Source organism: Ceratotherium simum, chromosome 21 (assembly GCF_057802395.1).
Source record: "Ceratotherium simum simum isolate JZ-2026a chromosome 21, ASM5780239v1, whole genome shotgun sequence".
Lineage (NCBI taxonomy): Eukaryota > Metazoa > Chordata > Mammalia > Perissodactyla > Rhinocerotidae > Ceratotherium > Ceratotherium simum.
This window is the reverse complement of record NC_141920.1, coordinates 25,132,540-25,160,029: the sequence shown is the minus strand read 5'-3', so window position 1 is coordinate 25,160,029 and position 27,490 is coordinate 25,132,540. Positions and strand designations below refer to the sequence as shown.

Genomic DNA, 27,490 nt, shown 5'->3' with positions numbered 1-27,490 from the left:
GGTGAAGATCCCTCATGTGCTTATCTTCCAGGATGTTTTGAGGTACAGTCACTGCAGCCCTTCTCCCTACTAAATGCTTTCCTAATGTTTCCAGCATTCAATAGTCATTTCTTTGTACCCAATCCTCTTTTAAAAACTTTACTTTGAAATAATTTTAGACTTACAGAGCTGTTGCAAAGATAGTACAGAGAGCTCCTGCACAACCTTCACCCAGTTCTCCCCAATGTTAACATCCCATATAACCTGGTACAAAAGATTGGTTAAATAACACTAAACTACAGCCCTTATTCAGATTTCACCAGTTTTTCCACCAGTGGCTTTTTTCTGTCTCCTCCAGTCTGCGACAGTTCCTCATTCATTCCTTGTCTTTCATGACCTTGATAGTTTTTGAAGAGTACCTGTCAGCTACCTTGTAGAATGTCCCTCAAATTTGGCTTAATGTTTTCTCATGGTTGAGGCCATAGATTTTTGTGGAAAAATGCCACAGAGATGACATGTCCTTAGTGCAAGATGTCAGGGAGCACACATCAGTATATCCTATTACCAGTAATGTTAACCTTGATCCTGTCGTTAAGAGGGTGTCTGCCAGGTTTCCTCACTGTAAAGTCACTATCCAATCCTTTTAACATGCAGACATCCCTGGAAGGAGCACCAAATCCTTCCCCAATTAAAAGAGGCTACAGTGGAATGAAAATTTGGAGTTTGATAATCTGCGTTGAATTCAGCAAGCTCCAGTGCCTGGAAGAAACAGCATTTGTAAAGGAATGCTGAGGCTACTGGAGATAGTGCGTGCGAGCGTTCAGCCCAGTAACGTGGCACAAGGTTCGCTAAATGGCAGTGTGATTTACCAAGTTATTTCTCGCTAGACAACCCAAAAATTTCGCGAGAGTAGAGGGCTAAAGGGTGGAAAGGGAAACAACACAGAAGGAAGAAAGGTCCCCCTCTTAGAGGTGAGAAAATGAGCACAGAGATGTTAAGTGGCTACTCCAAGGTAACAGAAGGGGTGGGGCTGAGCTCGGAGCCCAAAATCTGCAGACTCCCAGGCTAGCCCTGACCACTCCATCTCAGAGCCTTCGTGAAATATTCCCAAGGGGGCCGCTCTGGAGACCCCAGAGACACTGGACTCCAGCCCCTCCCGGGCCTTCCCGCCTCTTCCGCGCGTTTTGGCTCCGCGCCTCACTTTGTCTCAATCTAGGCGCAAAGAAGGTCTCAGCAATCCCCCGCCTCGCCTTGAAACTCTCCCATCACCCTCCCCCCAGGGCTCCCAGAGCCAGCTCAGACCTCGGCTGAGAGTTGAAAGCCTCTTCTGACACCTCAATCAGCATCTTTTTCGGCACAGCGGGAGTTGGGAATTTTCCACAGCTGGAGTGCTGCATTCGGACAGCGCAGGGCAAATTCCCCACGATCCCTGGAGGAGCTAAGCACCGCCTGCCTGTCTGCCCCACGCTGGCTCCTGATAGGCTGCCGAAGCTGTCCGTTTTGACAGGGTGCTCTGCGCAGGCGCGGAAAAGTACTGTGATTAGGCTGAGTGCCGGGGTCGTGGAGCTTCTCGTTCGGTCCGACATGGTGAGTGTCCGCCCGGAGTTTGCGGCTGGTGGCCGCCCACAACCAGGGCAGCCCACTACCTTGAGCTTGGCCGTCCATCGTCCGGGGGCGTCGCAGAGCGCCGGGCTGGGAATCCGCGGGGCTGGGCGGGGCCGGGCCCGAGCTGCTTGAAGGGCGGAACGCGGACAGCGCGGGCCTCCAGACCCGGACCGAGGGGACCCAGGCGGGGCCAGCACATCCCGCTGCCGCTTGACCGGAAGCAGGAGCTCGGGCCTCAGCGAGGGTCTGACCGAGATGGGGAGGCCGGCCCACAGGCCCCTGCATTCTAGCGTCCTGGGCCTTGTTGCACGATGATAGCAGTCATGACGTGTCCTGGAAGCTTAATTTATGTCAGGCACTGCCAAGCGCTCACGAGTCTTGGCTTTCCTCCTCACCACAGCTCTGTGAGGTAGGTACGACCATTGTCCCCAGCTGACATACTTGGAATCGAGAGCCCGGTCAAGCCAAGTGCCTTGCCCCCGGAAATGGCGGAGGTGGATTTGACCATTAGAAGCGTGGCTGCCGCCTTTCTATCCGTCTCGTTCTTACGAGCCGCTGAGACTTGGTGTTTAGTCAGAAACGGGTGGGGTCCACCCTTGGGGATCCCAGAGCCTCCTGCCTCGCTGGCTGGAACTGTGGGCTCTTCACGCCTTTACAGATTCATTTTCTCGTGTTTTTAATCCAACTTGTAAAAAAACATGACCTTTTACATGTTAAACCATGTGACTGTTACCTTTTCAAAAATCTTATTTAAAAACTTAAAGCCTATAAGAAAAATTGGAAAGGAAAAAGAAACAGTGCTATGACCTAGAGGCACTCACATAATTAAGCATTTTACTTCTAGTCTTTTTCTCTTCAGTGTTTGCTTTGTATAGTTTAGTTTAGGTCCTACTGAATGTACAATAATAGACTCTGCTTTTTTCATTTATGATTACACCACAAAGAATGTCTTCACCTCACTAACAGTTTGTAATAATGCATCAAACATGTGTAACTTCATCTTTCACATCACCTTTTAAACTGTAAAAAAAATTTTTTAACAGATAATACTTAGACACGCTAAAAAATAATCTGAAAGGATCTAAGTGTAAAATAAATCTACCCAACCCTGACCCCCAGCCTCAGTCCCTTTCAGAAACATTGTTAGTTTCTTGTATATCTATAAGAGCAAGTATATGCCTCCTCTTTTTCTTGCACAAATGGTAGCTTACTGCAACCTGTACCATGCTACCGTGTGTTTATACTCATAAAAGCAAAACATATTTGGATGCACTTTTTTTTTTTTTTGGTGAGGAAGATCAGCTCTGAGCTAACATCTGATGCCATTCCTCCTCTTTTTCTTTCTTTTTTTTTTTTTTTTTTTTTTTGCTGAGGAAGACTGGCCCTGGGCTAACATTGATGCCCATCTTCCTCTACTTTATATGGGACGCCGCCACAGCATGGCTTGCCAAGCCGTGCGTAGGTGCTCGCCTGGAATCTGAACCTGCGGACCCAGGGCCGCCAAACTGGAGTGTGCGCACTTAACCGCTGCGCCACCAGGCCAGCCCAAATATGCTGTTTTTCGTAATCATTTTGTGTGATGTTTTGGAATTACTCTTTTGTCTGTTACATTTGATGCAGATGTTTTTCTATCGTTTTGATTCATTTTTGTTTTATAGAAATTAACATTTTTATGCTTAGTAGTCAAATTGGTCACAGTTCCTGTGTGAATCATTTGCTTCAGATGGTTGTCTCTCCTATGCTGAACCAATAAATAATCCTGGAGTTTGACTGCTACTTGTTTTTCCATCTGTCAGCAACATGCACCTAGAAACTAGAGAACTCAGGAGCTTTGTCCCTTCCCTGATGCAGACACCCATAATAATAGTACTAAAAACCCAGGATGCTGAGGATACCAGTTGGGCCCTTTCTAGGAGCAGAACAGAAAATTGGAGATGGGAGCTGACCCTAGGGGCTACATATCCACTCAGATACTTCTGGTACCAGTTTGCAGGCACTGCAGGGATGACAAGCTTTGAGGCAGAGCTGACATAACTTGGATGCCTGGCTAGGATTGTCCTTTCCCATCTGCAAATGTCCCTGTTGCTGCTTATGGCTTCTTGGCAACATTTGTTTTCTTTCTTGGCTCCCTTAGGGCTGAACTTGAGGTTTGTTTTAAGCAGTGTCTCCTGAACCCCATCAGGTAGCTCGTGCCCTGCACCTCCTGGAGACCCCTCTAGACCTCATGGCCCCCACTCACCCAGGCCTAGCCCCACCCTAGTGGTGGGGGTCAGGTTGAAGAAGCTATTCTCTAGTCTTACAGGAAAAAATTTTTATTAAAAATTTTAAACTTCTGGTTATTGAAAAAAATAAGATTAAATGAAAAAATAGAAGTATAATTTATATGATGGATAAAAGTCTAATATTTCTAACTTACGAGAGTTTTTGAAAGTCAGTAAGATTTGTATAAAAATCAAAAGACTCAAAAAAGGAGAGATGCAAACAGTCAATAAATTCCATTTTAACTTCTCTGATAACTCTAAAAAATTAAAGAAAAATGGGCTTTCTATTATTTGGCTTTTGTCTATCGGTTAGCAAAGAATCAAAAAACTTGGCAATAATGATCATCTCTCTATTCCTTAAACATGCCACACTTGGTCTCACTTCACTGCCTTTACTTTTCATCCATTGCCTGGAGTGCTTTTCTTTCTCATCACTTAGTTCTTGGCTTAAAGATTACACGCTCAGGTGTTCCTGACCACGCTAGCCAAAGTAGCATCCCTCTGCCCCCCCAGCCCTGTCCCTGTCCCCTGCAAGAATCTTGGTCACTTGTTTTTTGAAGGTCTCTTCCACCACAATGTGAGCTCCCTCAGGGCAGCGAGCTTATCAGTTGTGGTCCATGGTATATTCATCTCTTCTCTTGACCTACTATGTGTCCTTGGGCAAAACTCTTCTCCTTTCTGAATCTCAGTTTCCTCATTGTAAAATGGAGATCATACTAACCATGAAAGGTTCAAATGAGAGATGTGTCTGAAAACATTCATCCCAATATCCGAGTAGGTACTGAGTAGGTCACTGTATACTTGTATGTCCTCCCTTTCTTGGTAAGTGTGTGTTTACTTTTTAAGCAGCCAAATCTCAGTGGCTGGTTCTCATCAAACTCAGGATTACCTAAACCCTAGCTCTTTTTCACACTGAGTACTGTAAGGCCATGTCCCCCTCCTGTACTTAAAAAGATTGATTTTTGTAAAACATAGTCGCAGACATGCTTTTTATTTGTTCCTTAAGTATTTAATGAGCCTATACTGTACCAGGTGCTGGAGCTACAAAGTCTAGGTCCCTGCTCCCAGGGTGCTTTGGGTCTGGAGGAGGAGACAGATACGAAACAGTTACACTCCGTTATGTTAAGTGCTGTGAAGGCAGGGTGCCGTGGGTACCCAGAAGAGGAACAGGTGTCAGAGAAGGCTTCCCACAGGAGGCTCATGTGCTGAGTCCAAAGAATTAGGAGTTAGTTACATCAAGTAGTGAGGAAGAGAAGGTTGCTTTCTTCAGAGGGAGCAGCGCATGCCAAGGGGCCCCGGCTCAGGTAGGCTGTGCTTGCCCCCTGCAGTCCATTCTCCACACAGCAGCCAGAGCCATCCTTTTGAAACATCAGATTTTGTCACTCTTCACCTCAGACTCTGCTGGTAGCTCCCCAGATTATCCCCAGTAAAAATCAAAGTCATTATGGTGGTCTACCAGGCCTGCAGACATCTAACCTGGTCCTGGCTACCTCTCTCATCTGGCCGCCTGCCACTCACTGCACTTCAGCCACGCTGGCTCCTTTACTTTTCCTGGAACATGCTGCTTTTCCACCTCAGCTTCCTGAGGGCAGGGGTTTTTGTTATATTTTGTTCACTACAGCATCCTCAGGCCTAAAACAATGTCTGCCGTGTAGAAGGTACCCATATAGTTACTGAATAGCAGTCTCATGAAATTTCATCTCTTTCAGCTCCACTCTCCAACCTCCAGGGGACATTTTGGACCTCGATTCTGACATCTTTGGTTTTAGTTTTCTTTCCCCTTCCCCAGGTTGATTGCAGATTTTTTTTTTTTGTGAGGAAGATCAGCCCTGAGCTAACATCCATGCCAATCCTCCTCTTTTCGCTGAGGAAGACCGGCTCTGAGCTAACATCTATTGCCAATCCTCCTCCTTTTTTTCCCCTTTTTTCTCCCCAAAGCCCCAGTAGATAGCTGTATGTCATAGTTGCACATCCTTCTAGTTGCTGTATGTGGGACGCGGCCTCAGCGTGGCCGGAGAAGCAGTGCGTCAGTGCGCGCCCGGAATCCAAACCCAGGCCGGCAGTAGCGGAGCACATGCACTTAGCCACTAAGCCACGGGGCCGGCCCCTTGATTGCAGATTGATTGAGCTGTCCTAAATGGTCATCCAACTTATTCTTATATGTTCTTATTCTTATAACGGTGAGCCTGTAAGAGCCCTGTGGTCCTCATATCAGAGATCTCTCTCTTGGATACACAGAGAGAGAGGCGTTAAGAAATGTTTTTAAATAGAAACAATAGAATAAAAAGAGGCTGTTTTGAAAAAAAGAAAAGAAAACCCTATCTATAATTCCCTGCTCTCAATGTGGCTTTTTGTTTTTTTCACATTCCCTCTAGTCCTCTTGTTTTCATGTGGTTGCAGTCACCAAGCACTTTATTTTTGCATTTAGCTGTTTTCACTTAATGTTATATCATAAACCTTGTGCGGTGGTATAAATATTCTGATCACCATTGTTAATGTTTGTATTATGTTCCTGTGAATGGACATGCCATAACTTACTTGGCCTTTTCCCTAATCATTGGGCATTTTTGGCTCTTTCTGCTTTTTGCTATTGCAGATGTCACTGCATCAAACATCTTCCTGTGTCCTTCTTTTAGTTATTTTGGATTATTTCCTTAGGATGAATTTCCTAGTTATTTTGGATTATTTCCTTAGGATGAATTTCCAGGAGGGTTACCAGGTCAGACTGAGTACTGTGTAGTATTGACCACTACCATGCTTTACCCCTCCTCTCCAGAATAGCGCACAGTAGGGGCTCAGTGAAAGTCCGTTGGATGAATTATGATCTCATACATGCATGACCCACTCCATTGTACTCATGTCCACAGAGCTAACCCTGTCCTTTTACCCAGGCCCCAGATTTTAGAGGCATCAGGCTGTTTGCCATTTTGTAGGAGGAACTTGTTTGTCCTTCTCTCCAGCATTTGAGAGTATTCTTACATCATTAGGGAGTGGGTGGTGGTGACTGGATTGTCAGCCTTGTGCCTACTAGAAAAACAATAATTCATTGTGCTATCTCCATCCACTGTTTAGAAGCTCTTCCTCCCTGCCACACTCATTAGCCCCTGGGGGTGGGAAACCACTCTCTTTTGGTGAAATGAGCCTCTGTTTCCAACATAGTCTAACTCTTAGCCTTTGAGGAGCTTCTAACTGGATTCTGGATCAGTCTGGAAGGGGCCTCCTGAGAACAAGCACACTTCAAGGCCAGTTTCCATCCACAGGAAGAGTTAGGCCTAGTTCACTTAAGCATCTGTTTATTGAGCCCCAACTCTGCAGACCATTGTAGAGGCTCTAAGTAAAACAGGATCTTGGGGGCCGGCCCCGTGGCTTAGCCATTCAGTGCGCGCGCTCTGCTACTGGCAGCCCAGGTTCGGATCCTGGGCATGCACCGACGTACCACTTGTCCGGCCGTGCTGAGGTGACGTCCCACATACAGCAACTAGAAGGATGTGCAACTATGACATACAACTATCTACTGGGGCTTTGGGGAGAAAAGGGGGAAAAAAAAGAGGAGGATTGGCAATAGATGTTAGCTCAGGGCTGATCTTCCTCAAAAAAAAAAAAAAAAAAACAGGATCTAATGCATCCCCAGATAGGTACAGTGAAGAGTTTGGGGAGTCAGAAGTGGGCAAAGACTCCACTGAGTTAGGGATCAGTAAAGGCTTCATGGAGGAGGCAATGTCTTAGATGGCCTAGAAGAATTTATTAGATTTCAGCAGAGAAGAGGCTGCCTTAGGGTAAAAAGATGTGGGGACAGGGAGGTATGGGCATGTAGATGGAGAGTGGAAGGAAGGGTAAAAGAGATGGGAGTGATAATATAGAAGGCCTTGCATGGCAGGGCGAGTACCCAACGTCTTGTTGTCCCCTCTGTTTACAAATTCTATTGCCAAAGTATCCCACCTTGACTAGTTTCTAGAGAATCAGGATTCACGAGCCCCTTCCCCGGACAGATTTCTTGTGGCTCTGTGCCACATGTCACACTATCTCAGATGCTAGCTTATTAAGTCACTGAGTCTATCCTCATGGGGGCATTTTACTTCCTTTGGAATGTTTTCAGTTGTGCTATTTGGGCCACAAATGACAATGTATCTCCTTCTTGTTAGACACCACTGTTTGGGTTTTTTCAAATCATCAAGAGTCCTGTCCCCCAGGTATAACAAATGTGTGAGTCATGGATGTATCTATGCTCCCGGGAATGGTATTTATATTCTGCTCCCAGATAACTGAGACAGGAGGGATAATAGTGCCTGGTGAGCAAAGGGCCAGGAGCAGCCGTCCCCAATGCTAGGGGTGGGAGCAGTTGGTTTAGGTGCTGGTGGTGGCCTAGGGACCACTCCAAACAGACCTGGGGTGCTTTGAGGAGGTGCCACGTGCCAAAGCATTACTTGTTTATTATTGGGAGACAAGTATGTGATTCATCTGCCAAGGTATTGAGGGAGTTAATCCAGCCGTCCTGGCCCCTCCTGACTTTGGTCTTGTTCTCTGTGGCAGGCAGAGGTAGAGGAAACACTGAAGCGACTTCAGAGCCAAAAGGGAGTGCAGGGAATCATCGTGGTGAACACAGAAGGTATGCCCTCCCTCCGCCCATGACCTGCCCACGGGCAGGCCCCCAGAAAACAGCCCAAACACAGCATAACATGTGCTGTTTGCTAAGCCCCTTCATGTATGTGATCTAATTTTCATCCTTTTTTTTTTTTTAACACCTCCAGTGTCCCATTACTATTATTGGAATCCTAAATTTAAAAAAAGGAAAAATTCACTTAATCCCACTGCCCTGACAGATCACACTTTTCAATATGCCATGCTTTTTCAGTGCTTATCCAGGTGCATTTTCTCTTGGTCTCTCTTTTGCATGTGTTTACTCATGAGGGTTTTTTTTTTTCCTTCATGGTTTACATAAGGGAATTTTTTTTAACTTCCAGTACAAGCTTTATTAACCATCCTCCATTTATGTTTCTACTTTTTTGCTAGCTACTACTCTGGTCAACTTTGTGCCTGTAGCTTTTCTCTCCTCTTCTGGGGTGTTATTTCAACAACTAGAAGAGTACAGATACTCATTTTCCCAAACTGGAGAGACATGGTGAAGAAGGGGACTAACACCTATCACATGCCTATCTGGGCCAGGCCATGGGCTGGCGCTTTACAAATGTGCTGTTTCATTGATTCCTTAAAGCAGCCCTGTTGTCTCCATTTTGCAGTGGAGAAAACTGAGTCTAGAAATTTAATTGATTCACCTGCCATCACAGAGCCAAGATTTTATTCCAGTGCACCTGTGCTCTTTCTTCCACATTGTGCTGTGAAGGAGCAGAGAGTGGCTGCTAGCCTGGCCTGTGGCCCAGGCCATGCCCAGGGTCACCCAGCTGGGCGCCCCCAATTCTCTAGCCCATTGCCTTCAGTCAGCTCTAATTTGTTCATGGCTCCTTGAAAGCCCCTGTGTGTATGTGTTGTCATTCTAGGCCTTGTTTTGGAAAGGCAGAATTCTCAACAATGCCTACTTAAATAGAGCAGAATGAAAGTCACCAAGGGTGACAAAGTGCAGGTGGCATGTCCTCAGAATGTTGTTTTCCAAATCGTCAGATCCTGGCCAGCCCAGAGCTAGGCAGAGCATGCTCCGCAGCTTTGTCAGACTCTGATTAAACCATGTTGTCATTGCATTCAAAGGAGGCAACAGGTTGGGAGCACTCAGGAGACTGTGGGAGGCAGGAGCAGGTTCCAGCTCAGGTCTGCCACTGATCAGGTGGGTGGCCCGGGGCTTCCCCTTCCCGAACTCTTCAGACCTCAGCTTCCCCAAGTGGAGTGGTTGGTCCAGGTAATCTCTTTTGGGTGCTTCTTGCTCCAAGACCCAACAGACTGTTTATATATTACTCAGAGAGAAACTGTCTTCTGGGACTGGACATTTTTGATTCCCCAGAGGCTGACCCCCAAGCTGGGACCCCTAGGCCTCCACCAGTCAAGCCTTCATTCTTGCCTTAAAACTGCCCCAGTGCGGTGGGGCCAGCCTGGTGGCGCAAGCGGTTACGTGCACGTGCTCTGCTTCGGGGGTCCGGGGTTCACAGATTCAGATCCCGGGTGTGCACGATGCACCGCTTGTCAAGCCATACTGTGGCGGCATCCCATATGAAGTAGAGGAAGATGGGCACGGATGTTAGCCCAGGGCCAATCTTCCTCAGCAAAAAGAGGAGGATTGGGCTCACATGTTAGCTCAGGGCTGATCTTCCTCACCAAAAAAAAAAAAAGACAAAACTGCCCCCAAAGCTAAGCTTTTTCATTGGGAAAATACAGCCCCAAATGCTTACTTTTTAGATACTAATGAGCACTTCTTTTTCACATACTAATGTGGCAGTTTTGTTTTGTTTTTTAATAATTTTATTTATTTATTTATTTTCCCCCCAAAGCCCCAGTAGATAGTTGTGTGTCATAGCTGCACATCCTTCTAGTTGCTGTATGTGGTACGTGGCCTCAGCATGGCCGGAGAAGCGGTGCGTCGGTGCGCGCCCGGGATCCGAACCCCGGGCCACCAGCAGCGGAGCGCGAGCACTTAACCGCTAAGCCATGGAGCCGACCCCACTAATGTGGCGGTTTTGCACGGTGGTTAAGAAAATGGAATGTGGAACCAGACTGCCTGGATTTGAATCCTGACTCTACTTATTTATCAGCTGTGTGGTCTTGGATGAGTCACTTACCCTTTCTGTTCCAATTTCCTCGTCTGTAAAATGTGGATAATCATACTACCTTCCTCTAAGGGAAGCTTTTAGAACAGTGCCTGATGTATAGTAAATGCCATATAAATGTTCAAATTATTGCGTGTGTGCGTTTATTTTTAATTTGTGTCCCATTCACAGAGCTCCCACTTCAGGCTCTCATTTACATTTTACACAGTGACCCTGCAAGGCAGAAGTGTTTGCCCATTTTTCGGATGAGAAACCTGAAGCTGAAAGAGGTGAGGTGACCTGCCCAAGGTCACCCAGCTGTGGATGAAATGGTCAGAACTCACTGCTCCATGGGGCCTTTAAGCCCTCTGGAAGCTTCCATTAAGGATGACTAGTTGGGGCCGACCCCGTGGCTTAGTGGTTGAGTGTGCGTGCTCTGCTCCTGGCGGCCCGGGTTCAGATCCCTGGTGCGCACCGACGTACTGCTTCTCCAGCCATGCTGAGGCCGCGTCCCACGTACAGCAACTAGAAGGATGTGCAACTATGACATACAACTATCTACTGGGGCTTTGGAGGAAAAAAATAAATAAATAAAACTATTTAAAAAAAAAAAAGGATGACTAGTTAGGGATCCCTATTATCCTCTCTAGGGCTTTCCTACCCCAGTGATTCAGCTCAACTGCCCCTTCCTGCAGGATGCCTTCCCTGACCACCCCAGCCCGGAGTGATTGTTCTTGCTCCTGAACTCATGACTCACCCTTGTCCCAGCCACTTAACCAACTCCCTGCCACTGCCTTTTAACATCTCTACCTTGGCCAAATTCAAATGATATTTCGTAATAAAAGTGTGAGTTTAAGCAGACTTACCAAGAATTTAAAGAATGTTTCATTCCATTTGTACCTCTCCAAACCCCTGCCATCCTCTGCTGCTACCACATGGGGCAAAATAAAAGACTCACGTGTAAGCTCCATGAGAGCAGAGATTTGTCTCTTGTGTTCACTACTGTATCCCTAGCACCTAGAACAATGCTAACACAGAGTTGGTGCTTAATATCTGTTACATTTTGTTAATGTTTTTTTATTGTTGATTGATGGAGCTGGGTTTGGTGGGAGCACCTGGCTAGACAACCTGACAGATCCGAGCCTCAGGTTAAAATCATGCCTCCCTGGTGATCAGCCATTTCTGCAGGTTGCACAGTCCCCATTTATGAAGGCAGGGGCTTGGAGTAGGCGGCCCAATCATTAGGCCATCTTTGAGTTGTCCTCAGCTGTGGCATCCTGTGAATCTGGAATTGATCTCTTGTCCTTATTTGAACTTCTCCCCAGTTTTGGTCCCTGCCCACCCCCACCCCCCACCCCCTCTATGTTTTCTTTTGTTTTTAAAGTGAGCCAACAAGTGGTTAATTTCTTGTCTCCTTTACATACCCTCTCACTTGGTAGAAATATGACCAAATTCATGACAGTATTTGTCTGAACTACTGAAAGTAGCCCTTGTGACCACTCATTTATCAACAGCAATAAATGCTTAATGCGGTCTCTCTAAGGACACTGGTGAGCAAATCAGACCTGGTCCTAGTCCTCAGGGAGCTTACAATCTGCCAGAGGACACGTGTCACATAATGATCACTTCCATAAAGGTGTGATGTCAAACTCAGGTAACTGCTCAGAAGGAAATTGCATGGTGCTGGGACATTAGAATGGGGGCACTGACCACATCTGGGTGTAGGTGAAGCCACCAGAAGATGAAGACCTGAGGGACCAGTGGGAGTCATGAGAAAGTAAAGGAAGGAAGGAAAGTTCCAGGCAGAGGGACCTGAAAGACGGTGGCCTTCTGGTATATAAAAAGGGAAGGTCAGGAGGTTTGATCACCCAAACATTGCCAGGCCTTGAGACTGGCCCCTCAGGTTACCTGGGGAATGGGATTTACTGTGTGGGTGATGTTCATAACAAACCAACATTGATTCCATGCATGCTCATGCTAAACATTCTTAAATGAATTAAGCCATGTTTAATCCTCACAGCAGCCCAGGTGACTTGGTCATCTTGTCCCTTAAAAGCAACTGATCACTACAACCTGTTCTCATGACTTCACTTGGCTTAAAACAGCCTCTCTGACTCAGCTGCGTCTCTTGCCACTATGTCCTCTTCTGCCCACTCGTGTTCCTATGCCCTAAGAAGGCAAGGTTGGGCTAGTTTCTTGCCACCCACTGGTAGGCCTGAGGGTGACTGCATTTGGCAGATCCCTAGGCTGGTCAGTTGTGGGTCAGATTAGCAGGGTCCTAAGCCCAAAATCCAGCCACTTATTTGTCAGGAACCACTTGTGCCACATTTGTCAACAACTGGCTGTCAGCTGTGGGCGCTTGGGGCCTCATCGATACAGCCTTCTGCTGACATGTCACAATGATTCATAGGTACCTGATGATCCAGTTGTGACCTGAGGTGGCTCAAGCTGAGCCCCATTCCTCACCTCCATGACAATAGGCACTGTCCAGTGAGGGAGGTCCATTTAATAGTTCATCGCAAGGAAGCAATCCTCAAAACAGAAAAGGCTTGATGCACGATGGTCTTCACTGCGTAGTAATTAAGTTAAAAATCCAGCCTAAGTACCCAACAATAGAGGAATGATTAACTCTGTGGAATGGCCACTGTGAGCTCTTTGAAAGCATAAGGATGATGCAGCCAGAGAAATGGGCTTTAATTTTGGGGGTACGATCATGTGTATAGACAGTGTGTTTACAAGGGGGCCCTAAGCCTCCCTTGGTGGGAACTGGAACAGAACACTAGTGATGGTTATGTCTTGGCACAAGCTGACCTTTTTTCTTCCTACTTTTCAGTATTTACAGATTTATAAGAGCTGTCCTTCTTGTTCAGGTTCTAAGTGTTGTGAATGATAGTCTCTCCTATTATTGTTGGAAACCAGTCAAGACAGTGCGGCCCTGTGACAGGAGCCCAGCAGGGGGGCCAGCAGGCCTATATTTGAATCCTGGCCCCCCTGCTTATCTGTTGTGTGACCATAGCAGGTCATGTCACCACTCAAAGCTTCTGTTGCCTCATTGGTGAGTAAAGATGGTGACACCATGCTTGGAATAGTTCTGGGGACTGGCACTGACATAACGTGAAGTGCTCAGCACTGTCCTTGTCAAGCCCTCAGTAAATAGTGGCATTGATTGTTAACTGCCAGTCCAGTACTCTAGAAGTAGGGGTGTGGGGTTGGGAGCTGGGCAGAAAGAGGCTCCAACATCCTGCTCAGTCTCTGTCTGCTCTCCCCTCAGGCATTCCCATCAAGAGCACCATGGACAATCCTACCACCACACAGTATGCCAACCTCATGCACAACTTCATCTTGAAGGCCCGGAGCACCGTGCGCGAAATTGACCCCCAGAATGACCTCACCTTCCTTCGAATTCGCTCCAAGAAAAATGAAATTATGGTTGCACCAGGTAAGAGGTCTTCCACATCCCCTTAGGAGCAGACCCTCACAGCACATGTTCTGTAGCATCAGGAAGGCTTAGCACATTGGTGTCTCCACAGCTTCCACGTAAACCTGATGGAAAAGGCCTTTTCTTCAGGAAAGGCCTGAAGAGTTGAAGATACAGAGTTGATTGCCTCACTGCCTGGCCAGTCTCCAGCTGGCATCTCCAACAAATATGCATTCGCAGTGCCTCTAGGCCAGACCCTGTCCTGGGTTCTAGGCCACAGAGGGGAATCGTGGTCTCATGTGGGGAGATAGACACATAAGCACGACACAGTGTAACCCTCACCTTGATGTCGGGAAATTCAGGGAGCACCTGGGAATATTAGAGGAGGGTATGATTAGGCCTGCTTGGGGCAGTCAGCAAAGACTTCCCAGAAGAGAGGACATTTGAGCTGAATCTTGAGGGCACAGGAAAGTGTAAGCAAGATGGAGGGGCAGGAAAGCTATGTTTGAAGGAAAAGGAATTCAGTGATTCTAAGGCAAAGCATAAGGCAAAAATACTGTATCGTTATTTTATCCTTGAAGAAATGTTAAATTGCCCACTTCTGAAGTACAGTCCTATCTCTCGGGGCCCCATACAGCCAGCTGTTCCTCCAGCAATGGAACAGATTGCTGCTTTTGTTTCACTTGAAGTGCTTGGCTCACATTTGGGGGCTGTGCAGTACAAACAATACCTGTCTTTAGGTCTTAGGACCATTCTCAAGGTGATGAGATGCTCATCCTGGGAGGAGCCCACAAGAGCTGGGAGCACGGGAGGGAACAGCAGGGCCACCTGTCCTGCCCTGCCTCACCTCATTCACATTCACAGACTGGCGTGGTGGACAGATTCTCCAGGACTATTTTTGCATTGCTATTTCTCTCTCCCTCTCTTTTTTGGCTAAGCCACGTAGTTGAGTGTGCATGAGTAAAATGTGCACATGATGATGTAGCTAGGCTGCAGTGCAGCTTGTCTAGGCATCAGAATATGTGTAGGAACGAGTGGGAGGTGAGAGTTGGGTCCAATTTAGAAGAGGCCTCAAACACCAAACTCAGCTGTGTGGACTTGACCCTGTGAGCAGAGGTTTTTAAGGCAGGAGGTGATATGATTGTGATTAGGGCCTGGATAAAGGAGGGCATTGGGAAGGGTGGGGACACTTAATGCCCCTGGGCTTAGCAACACAGATAGCAAGGAGGCTGACTGCAGAATTCTGAGGTAATTTGAAGGGGAGTCAGCCACTCCCAGCAGCAGAGCCATGTTGGTTCTGTTCCCATATCTGTTCTGGCCCAGTCTGCCTGCTTGGAAGGTGGTAACCAGAGAGCCAGTCACAGGGGTCCACAGTCTCTCTGGGACACTCCCTAGAGGGTAGGGACAGAGCAGGTCAGTCACAGAGAAGAACATAGGCTAACTTCAGTCATTTATTCCAAAAACATGTGGTACACTGTTTATCACTTTAATCGCTGTCTGGTGCATCACATGCCAACTATGATGAGCTCTCTGATTCTGTCAGGGAGACAGGTTGTAGCAGGCAGAGTTTGTTTGCCCAGCTTTACCTCTTATGAATGTGACCTTAAGAAGTCACAGAACTTTCCACACGTCTTATTTCCACACCTGTAAAGTTTCAAGTAGGGGACTATACTGTTCTGGTCTTCTGAGACACCGCGTCTGGTTGAGTGCATTGGCATGGGGTGGGGCAGAGAAAAGCTCAGAAACAGATTTGAACTCAAATCCCTCTCAAGATTTCACACTGTGTGACTACAGATGAACCTCCACTTCCCTACAATTAGGCTCAGAAGGGTCTCTCTACTGACCCTGTGTGTTAGAGCAGACCTTGTGCCCACATGGGAGCTCAGTGTGAGGCAAGGACAAATTATGCATCTCCAAATCAGACAGACTCTCCGTGGACAGTGTCTCTTAAAGCTTCCGAGAGTGTTTCCTCTGGAATGGCAGAGTCGTCTGAAAGCTCCTGGCCATCCATGTCTCAGCTTGGCAGCAAAGGCATCTATCTCCAGCTTGCCCTTGAGGACCTGCAGACATTGAAAGCTCGTGGGTGTGGCTGGTGCTTAAGTCCTGGATTGGCAACTTCCAAGTTAGAAGTTCTCCTTGAGGTTCACAGGCTCAGAAGCCCGTTAGCTTGGTAGCAGAGGCAAGGATGAAGTGGTCAGATCCTTGCCTGGGTGACACACAGAGGAGTGCAGGGAGGGTATGCATACTGTCTCTTGCTTGCTTACTCGTTCTCTGTCTCACACTTACACACCCACGGGACCCACTCACACACATCTTGTTATCCTGGAGGGGTGTGTGACTTTTCAGGGTTACCTTAAACCCAGTGAGTGTTCCTTCTGAACACCCTCACCACTTCTCCAGCCACCCTGCTGCCTTTCAGAGCCCCAAGAGACTTCAACTCCTCTCCCTGGGCTCTCACACATGCTGTCCTGCTGCTGGCAGTGCTCCCATCTTGCCTTTTCACTTGGCTAACCAGCTGCTTATCTGCATTTTTAAGTCTGTCTCCCCTACTAGACAGTTCCAAGAGGACAGAGACTTGTAAGCACATAGTAAGCATTTAACCAATATTTGTTGACTAAATAAATGAATGACTCCCGAAACCTCCCTCCATTGCTGACACCCCACTGTGGGGGTCAGAGGTGCAGTCAGTAGTGGGAATAGGGGTCAGGGATGTCTGTGGGACATGGTATTGTGATTTGACATCTTGACACACCCACTTTGATATGGTAAAAAAAAAAAAAATACTGGATTTTGATGCCAGAACTCCACTGACCAGATCCTCTGAGGCATTAGGGCTGGATGGCCTTGGGATTTCCATAGAGCACAGGCCCCACAGGAGCAGCTCCCAGCGCAGAACAAGCCTAGCTGCTGCGTGTTTGAGGTGGTCTCTTCTGGGACTATGATTAGCACCCCACACGGTGATATTATTGGATTTAGAGCTTGATTATTTGGAAGAAAAGACATTAGTATTGCTAATGGTGTCTGTTTTTATCAGTGGCTTGTTAGTTATTTCTGTTTTTATTAGTAAGTGACTTTTTACTTATACAAATTGCTTAGCCATGAAACTTTAGTCATATAAGATCTGCTTTGTCATGGGAAGAAGCCAGCTTTAGGCTTGACTCAGTGGACACAAAGCAGACAAGGCCGAGTTCCTGCTGTTTCTGTCCTGTTCAGCAGGGGCCAGACCAGAGGCATTCAGAGCATCTGGGTCAAACCCAGCTTACCCCACCTTGCATTTTTGCCTTGGCTTGGGCAAGTCATTTAACTCTCTGAGCCTCAGTGTTCTCATTAGTAAAATGAGAAAACACTAGTACCTGCCTCACTGAGTGATTCGAGGATTCACTGAGGTGCTGTATGAGAAATGGTTAGCCTGAGGCAGGGCATATGGAAGCCTTGGCAGATGTTTTTGGTTTGATTGTTAAGTGGGCAAAGTTGAAACACCCTGCTTCTCCAATTTCCTCTTCTATAAAATGAGGGGCAATCACGCTCAACTCTGAGGACTTGGACTTACTAAGATTTCATGATGGACATTCCTCCTCACTGGACTGGATCCCAAAGCTGGGATCCAGATAGCTTTGGCCCCCTTTGACCTGCTGCCTTTGAAATATTCTCATCCAGAAGGCTCTGGAAGGCTAGCAACTGAGCTTGTGACAGAACTGACACTAACCCAAGACCAGTGGGGTTGAGGTTGGAATTCCATCTTTGACACTAACTAGCTGGGTAACCTTAAACTAGTGGTTCTCCCAGAATCTGCTTCATCAGCATCACCTGGGAACTTGTTAAAAATGCAAATTCTTGGGCTCTACCCCAGACCTACCAAATCCAAAGGGCTGGGGGTGTGAGTGGCAGCAGTGTTTATTTTGAGCCCAGCCCTCCAGATGATTGACATGCCCTCTAGTTTGAGAACCACTGCCATAGGCAATTCATTTAAACTCTCTGAACCTGAGTTTCTCTACCCAGAAAACAGAGATGATAATCCAGCCTCCCTGTTGGTGTTGGGAAGAATAGAAAAGAGGATGCGCTACAGAGCGCCGCTGCCAGGTAGAGTGAGGGACTTTGCATCCCAGCAGCCACACTTGCAGAAGCTGCCACGGGAAACTTGCAAGTTTATCTTCTATTTTCCCAGCAATTGGAAGTAGCCTGAGCATTGCTGCTTTTCATTGCCCCGCCCCCATTTTATGGTTGGTGATTTAATGATTTATTTCCTTTCTAGTGTGTTTTTCCTCATTTTACATTTAGTGATTTGTTTTTTCATTTTTCTTTTGCAGATAAAGACTATTTCCTGATTGTGATTCAGAATCCTACTGAATAAGCCACTCTCTTGGCTCCTCTGCATCATTACTTAACTTAATGCCCCCCAAGAATAATAGTGTTAATCATGTCAACCGACTGGCTGGTAGAAATCACCTTAGAGCCCACTCAGACCAATCCAGTGACCAAGGGTGGGCTGCAGCTTCGCCCACCCCACCAGAGTTATCTCTCTGCTGGCCAGTCTCCCCTGAGTTCCTGGGAGGCCCTCTTTCCTCACGTCCTGGTTTTGGAGCAAGAGATTGTGAGAAACCCACATCCTGCTTCCTTCTGACCTTCAGTTCACTTTGTCACCCTTGGAAAAGGCTGTTTTTCTTTAACTAAAAATAACCAAAATGCTTACCCTGCTGTGTGTCTTTAAACATTAGGTTGAAAAGGCCTCTCTCTTCCTGTGTAATCACGTGGTCTGAAGACTGAGCCCCGGTGCTGCCTCCAGCCTCCACGGCAGATTGTGTTCATGGCTCTGAGAGGCCTGCTCCTTACTGCACCTGTGGCCACACTTGCTGAGCCAAGCCTGGTTTATAATTGGTACCCTCGTTCCTGGGCTTTTTGTCCTTGGCCACCCCTTTTATCATTTCCCACTCCCACCAATGTTTTGAAAGATTTTTATCTACTACACCGCACTGGGAAAAGGCAAGGAAGGATATTCATTGAGTACCCAGAATGCCCTAAGCGTGTTATATAGTGTGGTTCATATCATCCTCAGTACCCTGCAGACAGCCTGTTAAAGCCATCTTAAAGATGAGGAAATTGGGGTGTAGAGAATGAATGGCCCAAGATCTCGCAGCTGGGAGCACAGGTCTTAGACTCCAACTCTGCTCTTTCCACACTACCTTCCCCAGAAATCTTGGCTGGTCCCCGTCATCTGAGTGAGCTCATCCTGGGTAAACATCTGCCTTCCCTTAGACTCATGCCTGGGGGTCCCAGAACGTGCCTGGTACTCTCTGAGGCTGTAGGCACCCATCATCCGGCAGCACTCTGGGATTTTTCCCCTAGAAACTACATGTATTTATTTTTTATTACGTTTTTCTTTTTGTCTTTTGTTTCTTCTTTCAGAGGGAAAAGATGCAAAACTGTATAGTGCAAACCTTGAAATCCCCCTTCATTGTCCTCCCTTCCCCAAAAGTAACCTTTGTGTACAGCATGAGTTCTTCTACATAGCAAAAATATTCTAAATTTTCCAGTGAAGTTTCCTTAACAGTATCAGGGGAGTAAAACCTGTATCCCTGGGAGCCTAGGGGTGTTGTTTATAAGGACTCAGCAAAATTTTTTCAAAATCTCCTATTTTAGTGAAAGATCATAGGAATTTTCCACTTCATAATATATTCATGTTTGTCTTAGTATAGAAATAATCCTTTCAAATAATTTTCCCCAAATCTTCAAGTAAAACTGATTCTCTGGGAAACCACTGCATGTTTGCCTTGGCCTTGTGGTGTCAAGAAGCAGACCCTGAGGTGAGGGTGATTCTAGGACTGGAGCAAAATGACCCTGGATCGGTAATTATCTCAGAGATTCCATTTTAAAAGAAAATGAGATATGGCCACCAGTATGTTCTCTTTGTTCTCAGAGGCTGTTGGAGGCTGGGATCCAAGTCTGAGGTTCCTGTGTCCTTCCGGCTCCAGTTTCTCCAAGCAGGATAGTAGTGGAAGAAGGTCTGATTAACATAAGTTATCCCTGGCAGGGAGGTCAGGTTTCTAGAGGAGGGGAGGGCCTCTGTCCCTGGGGGAGGAGGTGGTCTGGGTCCAGAGCCAGAATTGAGGACCTGGCCTCAGTCCCTCTACCACACCCTCTTGTTTGCCTTGAAGTTCCCCATCCTAAAACTCGCCCTCTAGGTCCTGAGGAAAGTTTAGGCTCAGTCTGGCTTTGGGGAAAACGAGATGACTCAGGAACATAAAGATGCTCTGCCTCCCAGTCCCCTGGGCAATGGGATTTCGCACATGGGGAGCCTTGGATGCATTCCAATTTGTGATGTGGCATATAGAATTCCCTGGATTCATCTTAAGATGTAAAAATTCAGATTTTTAAAAGTCGAAATAATGGTATAACACATGCAAATACCCTAGTGTTTCTGTAGTTAAAAGTAGCAAGTGTACAGGAATACAATACCTACTAAGGTCGGAAACCAACAGCTGTCCTGGGCATAGAGGGAAGGCCAAGACTTCTGGGTTTCAGTACATGTGCCAATGTAACAAGGCTGTCCCCACTCACAGCATTAGGAAAAATTTCAAACATACAAAGTTGAAATAATTGTATAATCTCCATTTAATTCTATAATTAACATTCTGCTATATTTCTTTATCACATAACTATCCATTCCTCCACCCATCCATCCTATTTTCTGATGCATTTCAAAGGACAGTTGCAGACAATACATACTCCTAAACACTTCAACACGCATATCATTAACTAGTTTACCTTTTTTGGAAGGTGGATAAGACTCAGTGAAATGCACAAATCCTAAGTGTACCACTTACATGACAAATGCTTACTCCTGTCAACCCAACCCCCTTTTCAAGATCACATCACCCCAGAAAGTTCTCCCGCTGCTTCCCAGCCAGTCTCCACCCCTACTTCCAGAGGCAACCCGTGTGCTTATTCCCTTCAGGAATGATCTACACCCTCCAAGGTACAGCTCTTGGCTGGGGTCTGAACAGGATCAGGGAAGTGGTTGCCCCTCAGGCACAGTGCAGCACTCCATCATTCATCCCTCCACCTTAGCACTTGTCACTGTACCTTGGAATTCTGATGTTCCTCCATGAGCTGGTATTGCCTTTTCTCCAAAATTATGTTTTTAAAACACTCCAGGAATTACATGCTTTCTCCCCTTTCATATGTTGGCCTCAAACCAACTAGGCTTTTGTAGGTTTTTTCATTGAGAATCCTAAACCATCTTTCCACACCAAATTCAGGTTGTGGTGAACACCAGAAAAAAGAAGAAAAAAGAAATGGAGATCTCATAAATTGATCATTGCAGCAGGTAGAAATCATTAAGTTGCCAAACACATCAAATTGGTAGACATGATCCGATGTCAATGAACTTAAGCTGATCAATCATATTCAAATTGAAAAGGAAAATAACACAAAACACATTCAAAGTGCTAGTCCAACCGTTAAGTAAGCTCAACTGGATCAAAAGGTAACTTTATTTTGGTCTCCCACTGTCTTTAAATTTATCCTCTGGGGCCCATTCTTCCCCTGTCCCTGGATGAGTGTAAGGCAAGTCCCGGGGCTTCTCCCATCACTTTCAGGTCCTGAAGGCCATTCCGTCGGTAGATGATGTGTGAGGTCCAGTGTAACAACAAAACCTTTGAAGTGCATTTCAAGAGAGAGGCTGCCCCTTCTCCAGCTTGGGCCCACTGCCAGCCTTTCCCTCTGCGGTGAGGGGGCAGCAAGTGCTTAACTTGGGCCTTGTTTTCCACCTTGCGCTGTCACCTGTTTTGCCCCACATTGCTAACGGGAGTGAGATGGAGAGAGGACAGTTCATGCTTTACCAATACTGTTGTGAACTGGCTTCTGGCTCTCTGAGCCTGGTGTGTGTTTAAAGCTGCAATTTGTGCTTCTGGTGCATCTTTCATGAGTTTTCAAAGACCTGCCCCATGTCCCCCACTTCCACTCCCTTCTGTTGTCCTTCTCTCACCTGCCATTCCCTTACTTTGAATGATGCACTCTCTCTGGCTGGCCCCTTATAACTTTCCTTTTGGCTCCTGGTTTTCAGGGTCCCCCTCTACCCACTCTCCCTTTGTTGACTCAAAGTGAAGCAGAATCACCCCACCATCTCCCTCCATGGGTGGTGAGACTCACAGCACATCAATAGCTTCTAAAAATTGTCTTCTAACTTCCAGCTCTTATAGGCTAAAGATCAGGCAGAAGTCTGAACTCATTTTGGGCCACCTTGTTTTGCAGCCTGCATTGGTCCTGCTCCTCTCCTTGGCCTGTGGCAACTATTGCCTTGGGGTCTCAGCAGAAACTGCGCGAAGATAATTACCCTTTAACTTCCTAGTTCACAAGAAATATGTTGTTAAAGACTTTGCCTAAAAGGTGAGATGAGATAGGGAATTTCATGATTTTTTTTTAACTCTCTGAATTTTAAATACTTTTTTGACCTGCAAGATTATTGTTTGATTTTCAGGTATTAGGTTTTCATATATATTTAGGGAAACCTATGAACAAAAGTAGCAGATTGCCTGTAACTTGTTCTTATTTTATAATCTTCCTTTACAAAACAATGCTTTATTCATTTATCATTCAACAATTATTTAGTGAATGCCTGCTATGCACCAGGCCCCAATCAAGACATAAAGGAGATGGTGACAAGAGCTTATTTCTAGTGGAGATGAGACAGCCACCTCAAAAAACAAAAACAAACTATGTTTGATGGGGCTGGCCCTGTGGCATAGTGGTTAAGTTTGGCCCATTCTGCTTCAGTGGCCCAGGTTTGTGGGTTTGGATCCCAGGTGTGGACCTACACCACTCGTCAGCCATGCTGTGGCAGTGACCCACATACAAAATGGAGTAAGATCAGCAACAGATGTTAGCTCAGGGTGACTCTTCTTCACCAAAAAAAACAAAAAAACCCACCAAACTATGTTTGGGCCCAACCCTAGACCAATTAAATCATAATCCCTGAGAGTAAGCCCTGGACATCACTAGTTTGTAAAAGCTCCGCAGGTTTTTGTGACATGCAGCTAGGGTTGAGAACCACTGGCATAGTGCCTTATATGCCATAGTTAAGAGTACAGGAGGCTATAACAAAAATATACAGAGCTAAGGAAGAACTCTTAAAAGATTAAAACTATGAAAGGAATAAATTCCACAGGAAAGTTGCAATATAAAGTTGAGAAAGATCTCCTAAAAAGTGGAAAAAAAGAAAGAGAAAGTGGAAAAGTTAAGAAGATTAAAGGATCAGTCTGGGATATTCAACATCTGATTAATAAGTGTTCCAAAAAGAGAAAACAGAGGCTAGAAAATTATCAACAAGAGACTATAAGAAAGTTTTCCAGAACTAAGGATATAAATTTCAAAATTGAGGGCCGGCCCCATGGCTTAGCGGTTAAGTGCGCGCGCTCTGCTGCTGGCGGCCCAGGTTCGGATCCCGGGCGTGCACCGACGCACCGCTTCTCCGGCCATGCTGAGGCTGCGTCCCACATACAGCAACTAGAAGGCTGTGCAGCTATGACATACAACTATCTACTGGGGCTTTGGGGGAAAAATAAATAAATAAATAAAATTTTTAAAAAATTCAAAATTGAAAGATCTAAGTGTCCAGGGCAATTAATTTTAAAAAGACACATGCTAGGCCACATCCTCATGAAATCTCAGAAAACTGGACAAAATCCAGAGAGAAGAAAAACGGTACAAAGGATGAGAAATTCGAACAGCACTGGATATCCCAGCAGCATCACTAGACACTAGGAGAGAGTGGAGCAATGCCTTCAAAATTCTGATTTAAAAAATGATTTACAACCTAGAGTTCTATACCCTGGCAAACTATTAGTCAAGTATAAGAGTAAGATAAGGGGCCAGCCCGATGGCATAGTGGCTAAGTTTGGCACGCTCCACTTCTGCGGCCCAGGTTCATGGGTTCAGATCCCGGGCGTGGACCTACACCACTCATCAAGCCATGCTATGGCAGCAACCCATAAACAAAATAGAGGAAGACTGGCAGAGATCTTAACTCAGGGCTAATCTTCCTCAAGCAAAAAAAAAAGAGGAAGATTGGCAATAGATGTTAGCTCAGGGTGAATTTTCCTCAGCAACAAAAACAGAGTAAGAGAAATATTTTCAAACATATAAAGTCATATGTATTTATCTGCCATGCATCCTTTCTTAGGAAGCTACTGAAAAATATACATCAAAATAAGAGAGTGAAGCAAAGAAAGTGAGACATGGGATCCAGGCAATTTGAGACTCCAACACGAGAGACAAAAGGGATACCTCAGGATGATGGTAAAGGGTGCTGGGCAGTAAACCTAGAGAAAAGTCTTGGATAGAGTAGGAGGATGTTTCCAAGAAGACAACAAAACTGGTTGATTATCTCAGGTATTTAAATGTATTCAGAGGAGATTTTTAGTTCTGCAAAAAAAAAATTGGGATAATTTAGTATTGGGGCATGAAAATAGAACAAGAGCTGGAAAATTAAGGCAAAACTCTAGAAAATAAAAAATTGTACAACAAAAAGCAAATCTAGGGCATATCATATAGCTCAGCTGTGACTAACAGTTGTGTAGGCGAAATACTATGAACCCTGAGTGGTGCTGTAACTGTGGGGACAGAAAGGGAGAGGGGAGGCAGAGTTAAATCCCCTTCCACGGTAAGAACTAAAGAAATAGGAAAACCATGGTGCTTAGAAGCATGGAGACCAATATCAGAAGGAACAGCTAAAGTATTTAAATTGCTATTTGACATTTTTATACTACAGGTATTATTTGGGTAAAAATTAAATTTTAAAAGTTTGCAATAACCTAATGCTACACTTATAATATGATAAGCCAGTGCTTCTAGCCCTTTTCCAGTGAAGTAATTGAAGAATGAGGAGAGTTTTCTAGAACTCCAGGGGGAATCTGGAGGGATAGACCAAAGGGAACCCATTGCAAGCATGAAATATCTTTGAAGTTTCCTACTGTCTTTAAAGTTGTAGGCATATATTGCGTTCTGGTGGCTCTGTGGAGACTGCAAGGCCCGAGTGGAATCAGGAGGCGAGGCAGCCAGGTGAACACTGATGGGGGCCTGGACAAGAGGGGTAACTTGGGGTTATTGTTGGAGGGAGTCCCAAGGAGAGCATCAGGACTTGCTGATGGGTTTTGAACGTGGGAGTGAGGGAGTGAGACCTCAAGGGGACTCCTAGGTGCTTGCTTGGAGCAACCAGTGCTGCCATTGACTAAGATAGGGATGACTGTGAGCAAGTTTGGAAGGGAAGAGGGGATCAATGATTTTGAAATGGCCTGCTTAATATGAGCCTATTAGACATCAATATGTCTAATAAGATATGTCGAAAGACTGTTGAATACATAATTCTGCCAATCCGTGCTGGACATAGAGGTTTGGAGCCATAAGCTTGTGATTAAAGCCAAGGGGCTTTAAATGAACTCACCAGAGTGAAAGAGGGAGCAAGAGGAGAGAGGAGAGGTCTGAAGGCATCACCTGGAACACTTCGCCTCTGGAAGTCTGCTCGAGGAGCAGGAGCCAGCAGAGAATGAGGAGGGAGGCCAGGAGAGTCAACTGAAACAAAAGCTGTTTCAATTAGGATTCAGTTCAGCTGCAGAAAACTCAACAGTGGCTTAAACAAGACAAAAGTTCATCTAGTCAGCAGGCTAGACCAAGGATCCAGGCTTCTTTCGACTTTCAGTTCCACCATCCCCAGGGTATAGCCCTTGTCCTTGTGATTCAAGATAGCTGCTGGAGCCCAGCTATCATACTCAAGTTCCAGACAGCTGATGGAGGATGGAGGTAAAGAAGGATGTACCCTTTCCCTTTAAGATTTCCAAGAAATCCCATACAGCACCTTCCACTTTTTTTTTTTTTAAGAGAAGTCTGTGCCCTTATTGACAGAGCAGGTTACTTGAGGGGGAGTGAAGCAGGAGGAGTGGGTGGCTCAGTGCCAGGCCAGCTGTGATTCACAGCCTTGTTGGTGATGGAAAACTTGCCCAGGTGGTGACTGATCATCTCGGGCTTGGTTTCCACCTGGTAGAAGGCCTTGCTGTTGTAGACACCCACCATGGTTGGCAGGATGGTCATGTCCTGAAACACTTAAGTTTTATTGACCAAAATTCAGTCATCTTGCCACTCCTAACTGCAATGGAAGCTGGGAAATCAAGTCTTCTAGCTGGGTGCATGGCCACCCTGAGAGACATTCAGGGTTCTGTTCTGTTCAACAGTTGCTGGGATACCAGTCAGCAGTCTTCGCCATAGAAGCCAAGAGAAGAATTTCAAGGAGAAAGTGGTTATAGCAGTGGATGGGAAGGGAGAAGTTAGAAGTGGGGTGAGAGGTGGAGGGGGCTGTGAGTTATAAGAACATGATTGCTGGTGGGAGATACTGAGGAGCCTCTTGGAGGAGCAAAGCCCATGAGAGAGTGAGGAGGATGGCACCAGGCATAGGGGGAGGGGCTGGCTTAGGCTAGAACAGGGACAGCTATTCCACTGCCAGTGAGGGGAGGCAGGGTGAGGGCACAGAGGACAGGGCAAGGTCTCTGCTGGTGACGGCAGGAGGGAAGGGGTTCTGGAGCTATAAGGGGAGGAGCTCAAACTTCCTAGGAAAGCATAGTGGGAGGGTTGGGCAGGGCCTAGCCAAGCGTTGTTGCATCAACACTTTTGCATCATCTTTTGCAGCCAAGGATGCAGCTGTGTAGTAAGCGCACAGCTGGCTTTAACAAGGGCTGGGACTTTGCCAGGTTAATTCAGCAGAAGAATGAGGGGTTAAGTGCTCTGGGAAATAATTATCATAATGGGCTGTGAAATTTGTGCTGGGCAAGGAGGAAGTAGAGACAGGTAGGGAAGAGATTGCTAGCGAGCTGGTGGAAGTAGAAATCTTCTTTGAAGGGTGGTGGTCAGTGTGCCCCTGGACTTGCATTTGCAGGGGAGGTGCGTTGGTGACATGCAGTTGGTAAGGCTGAGACTGGGAAAGTGGGAGGCGAAGGGGAAAGAGAGCAGGTTCCAGGGGAGAGCCAACCTGGTGAGCTGACAGTGGGAGGGCTGGAAGGGGACAGACGGGTTTGAGAGCAACTTGGGGTAGACTCAAGAGGACTCGGAGAGTGACTGGATTGCCGGGTGAGGGGGAGAGCCCAGCTGAGGCCTGGGTCAGGACGGGGTGATGAAATGCGAAGGCAGATGGGGATTAGCTGGAGGTGCAGGTACTGGGGAAGATGGTGGCTTCATTTGGACATGTTGAGTTTGAGAAGCCTAAGCCCCAGAGGCGACCTTTGCTCAGGAGGCAGGACCCAGACCTGAGGCCTGGAGGAAAATCAGTGGCTGGAGGTGGGGATTCAGGAGTCACTGTCAAGTTGGAGGCACTGATGGGTGTGAAGGTGGACATGACCCAGGATGACATGAGCGGGCTGAGGACAGCTGAGGGCTATGGCAGGACCAGAATTCTGAGGTGCAGCCGGAGGCTAGAAAGGCCATGGGGAGGCAACCTCCGCAGGTGACTGGTCAACTGTGAAGGCCAGTGTCTGGGGAGGGCAGGGGCTGAGGTTATA

The 27,490-nt window shown here is 46.5% G+C and overlaps 1 protein-coding gene across 1 annotated transcript; it reads left to right on the top strand.

Moving 5' to 3' along the window:
• Nucleotides 1-494: 494 nt before the first annotated feature.
• Nucleotides 495-18,641, top strand: DYNLRB1 (dynein light chain roadblock-type 1). Its single transcript, XM_087444911.1, has 5 exons — nt 495-546; nt 1,340-1,566; nt 8,376-8,451; nt 13,806-13,973; nt 18,260-18,641. Exons 1-5 carry the CDS (start codon nt 495-497, stop codon nt 18,301-18,303), a joined length of 567 nt encoding a protein of 188 aa, XP_087301037.1. The 3' UTR covers nt 18,304-18,641.
• Nucleotides 18,642-27,490: the final 8,849 nt, after the last annotated feature.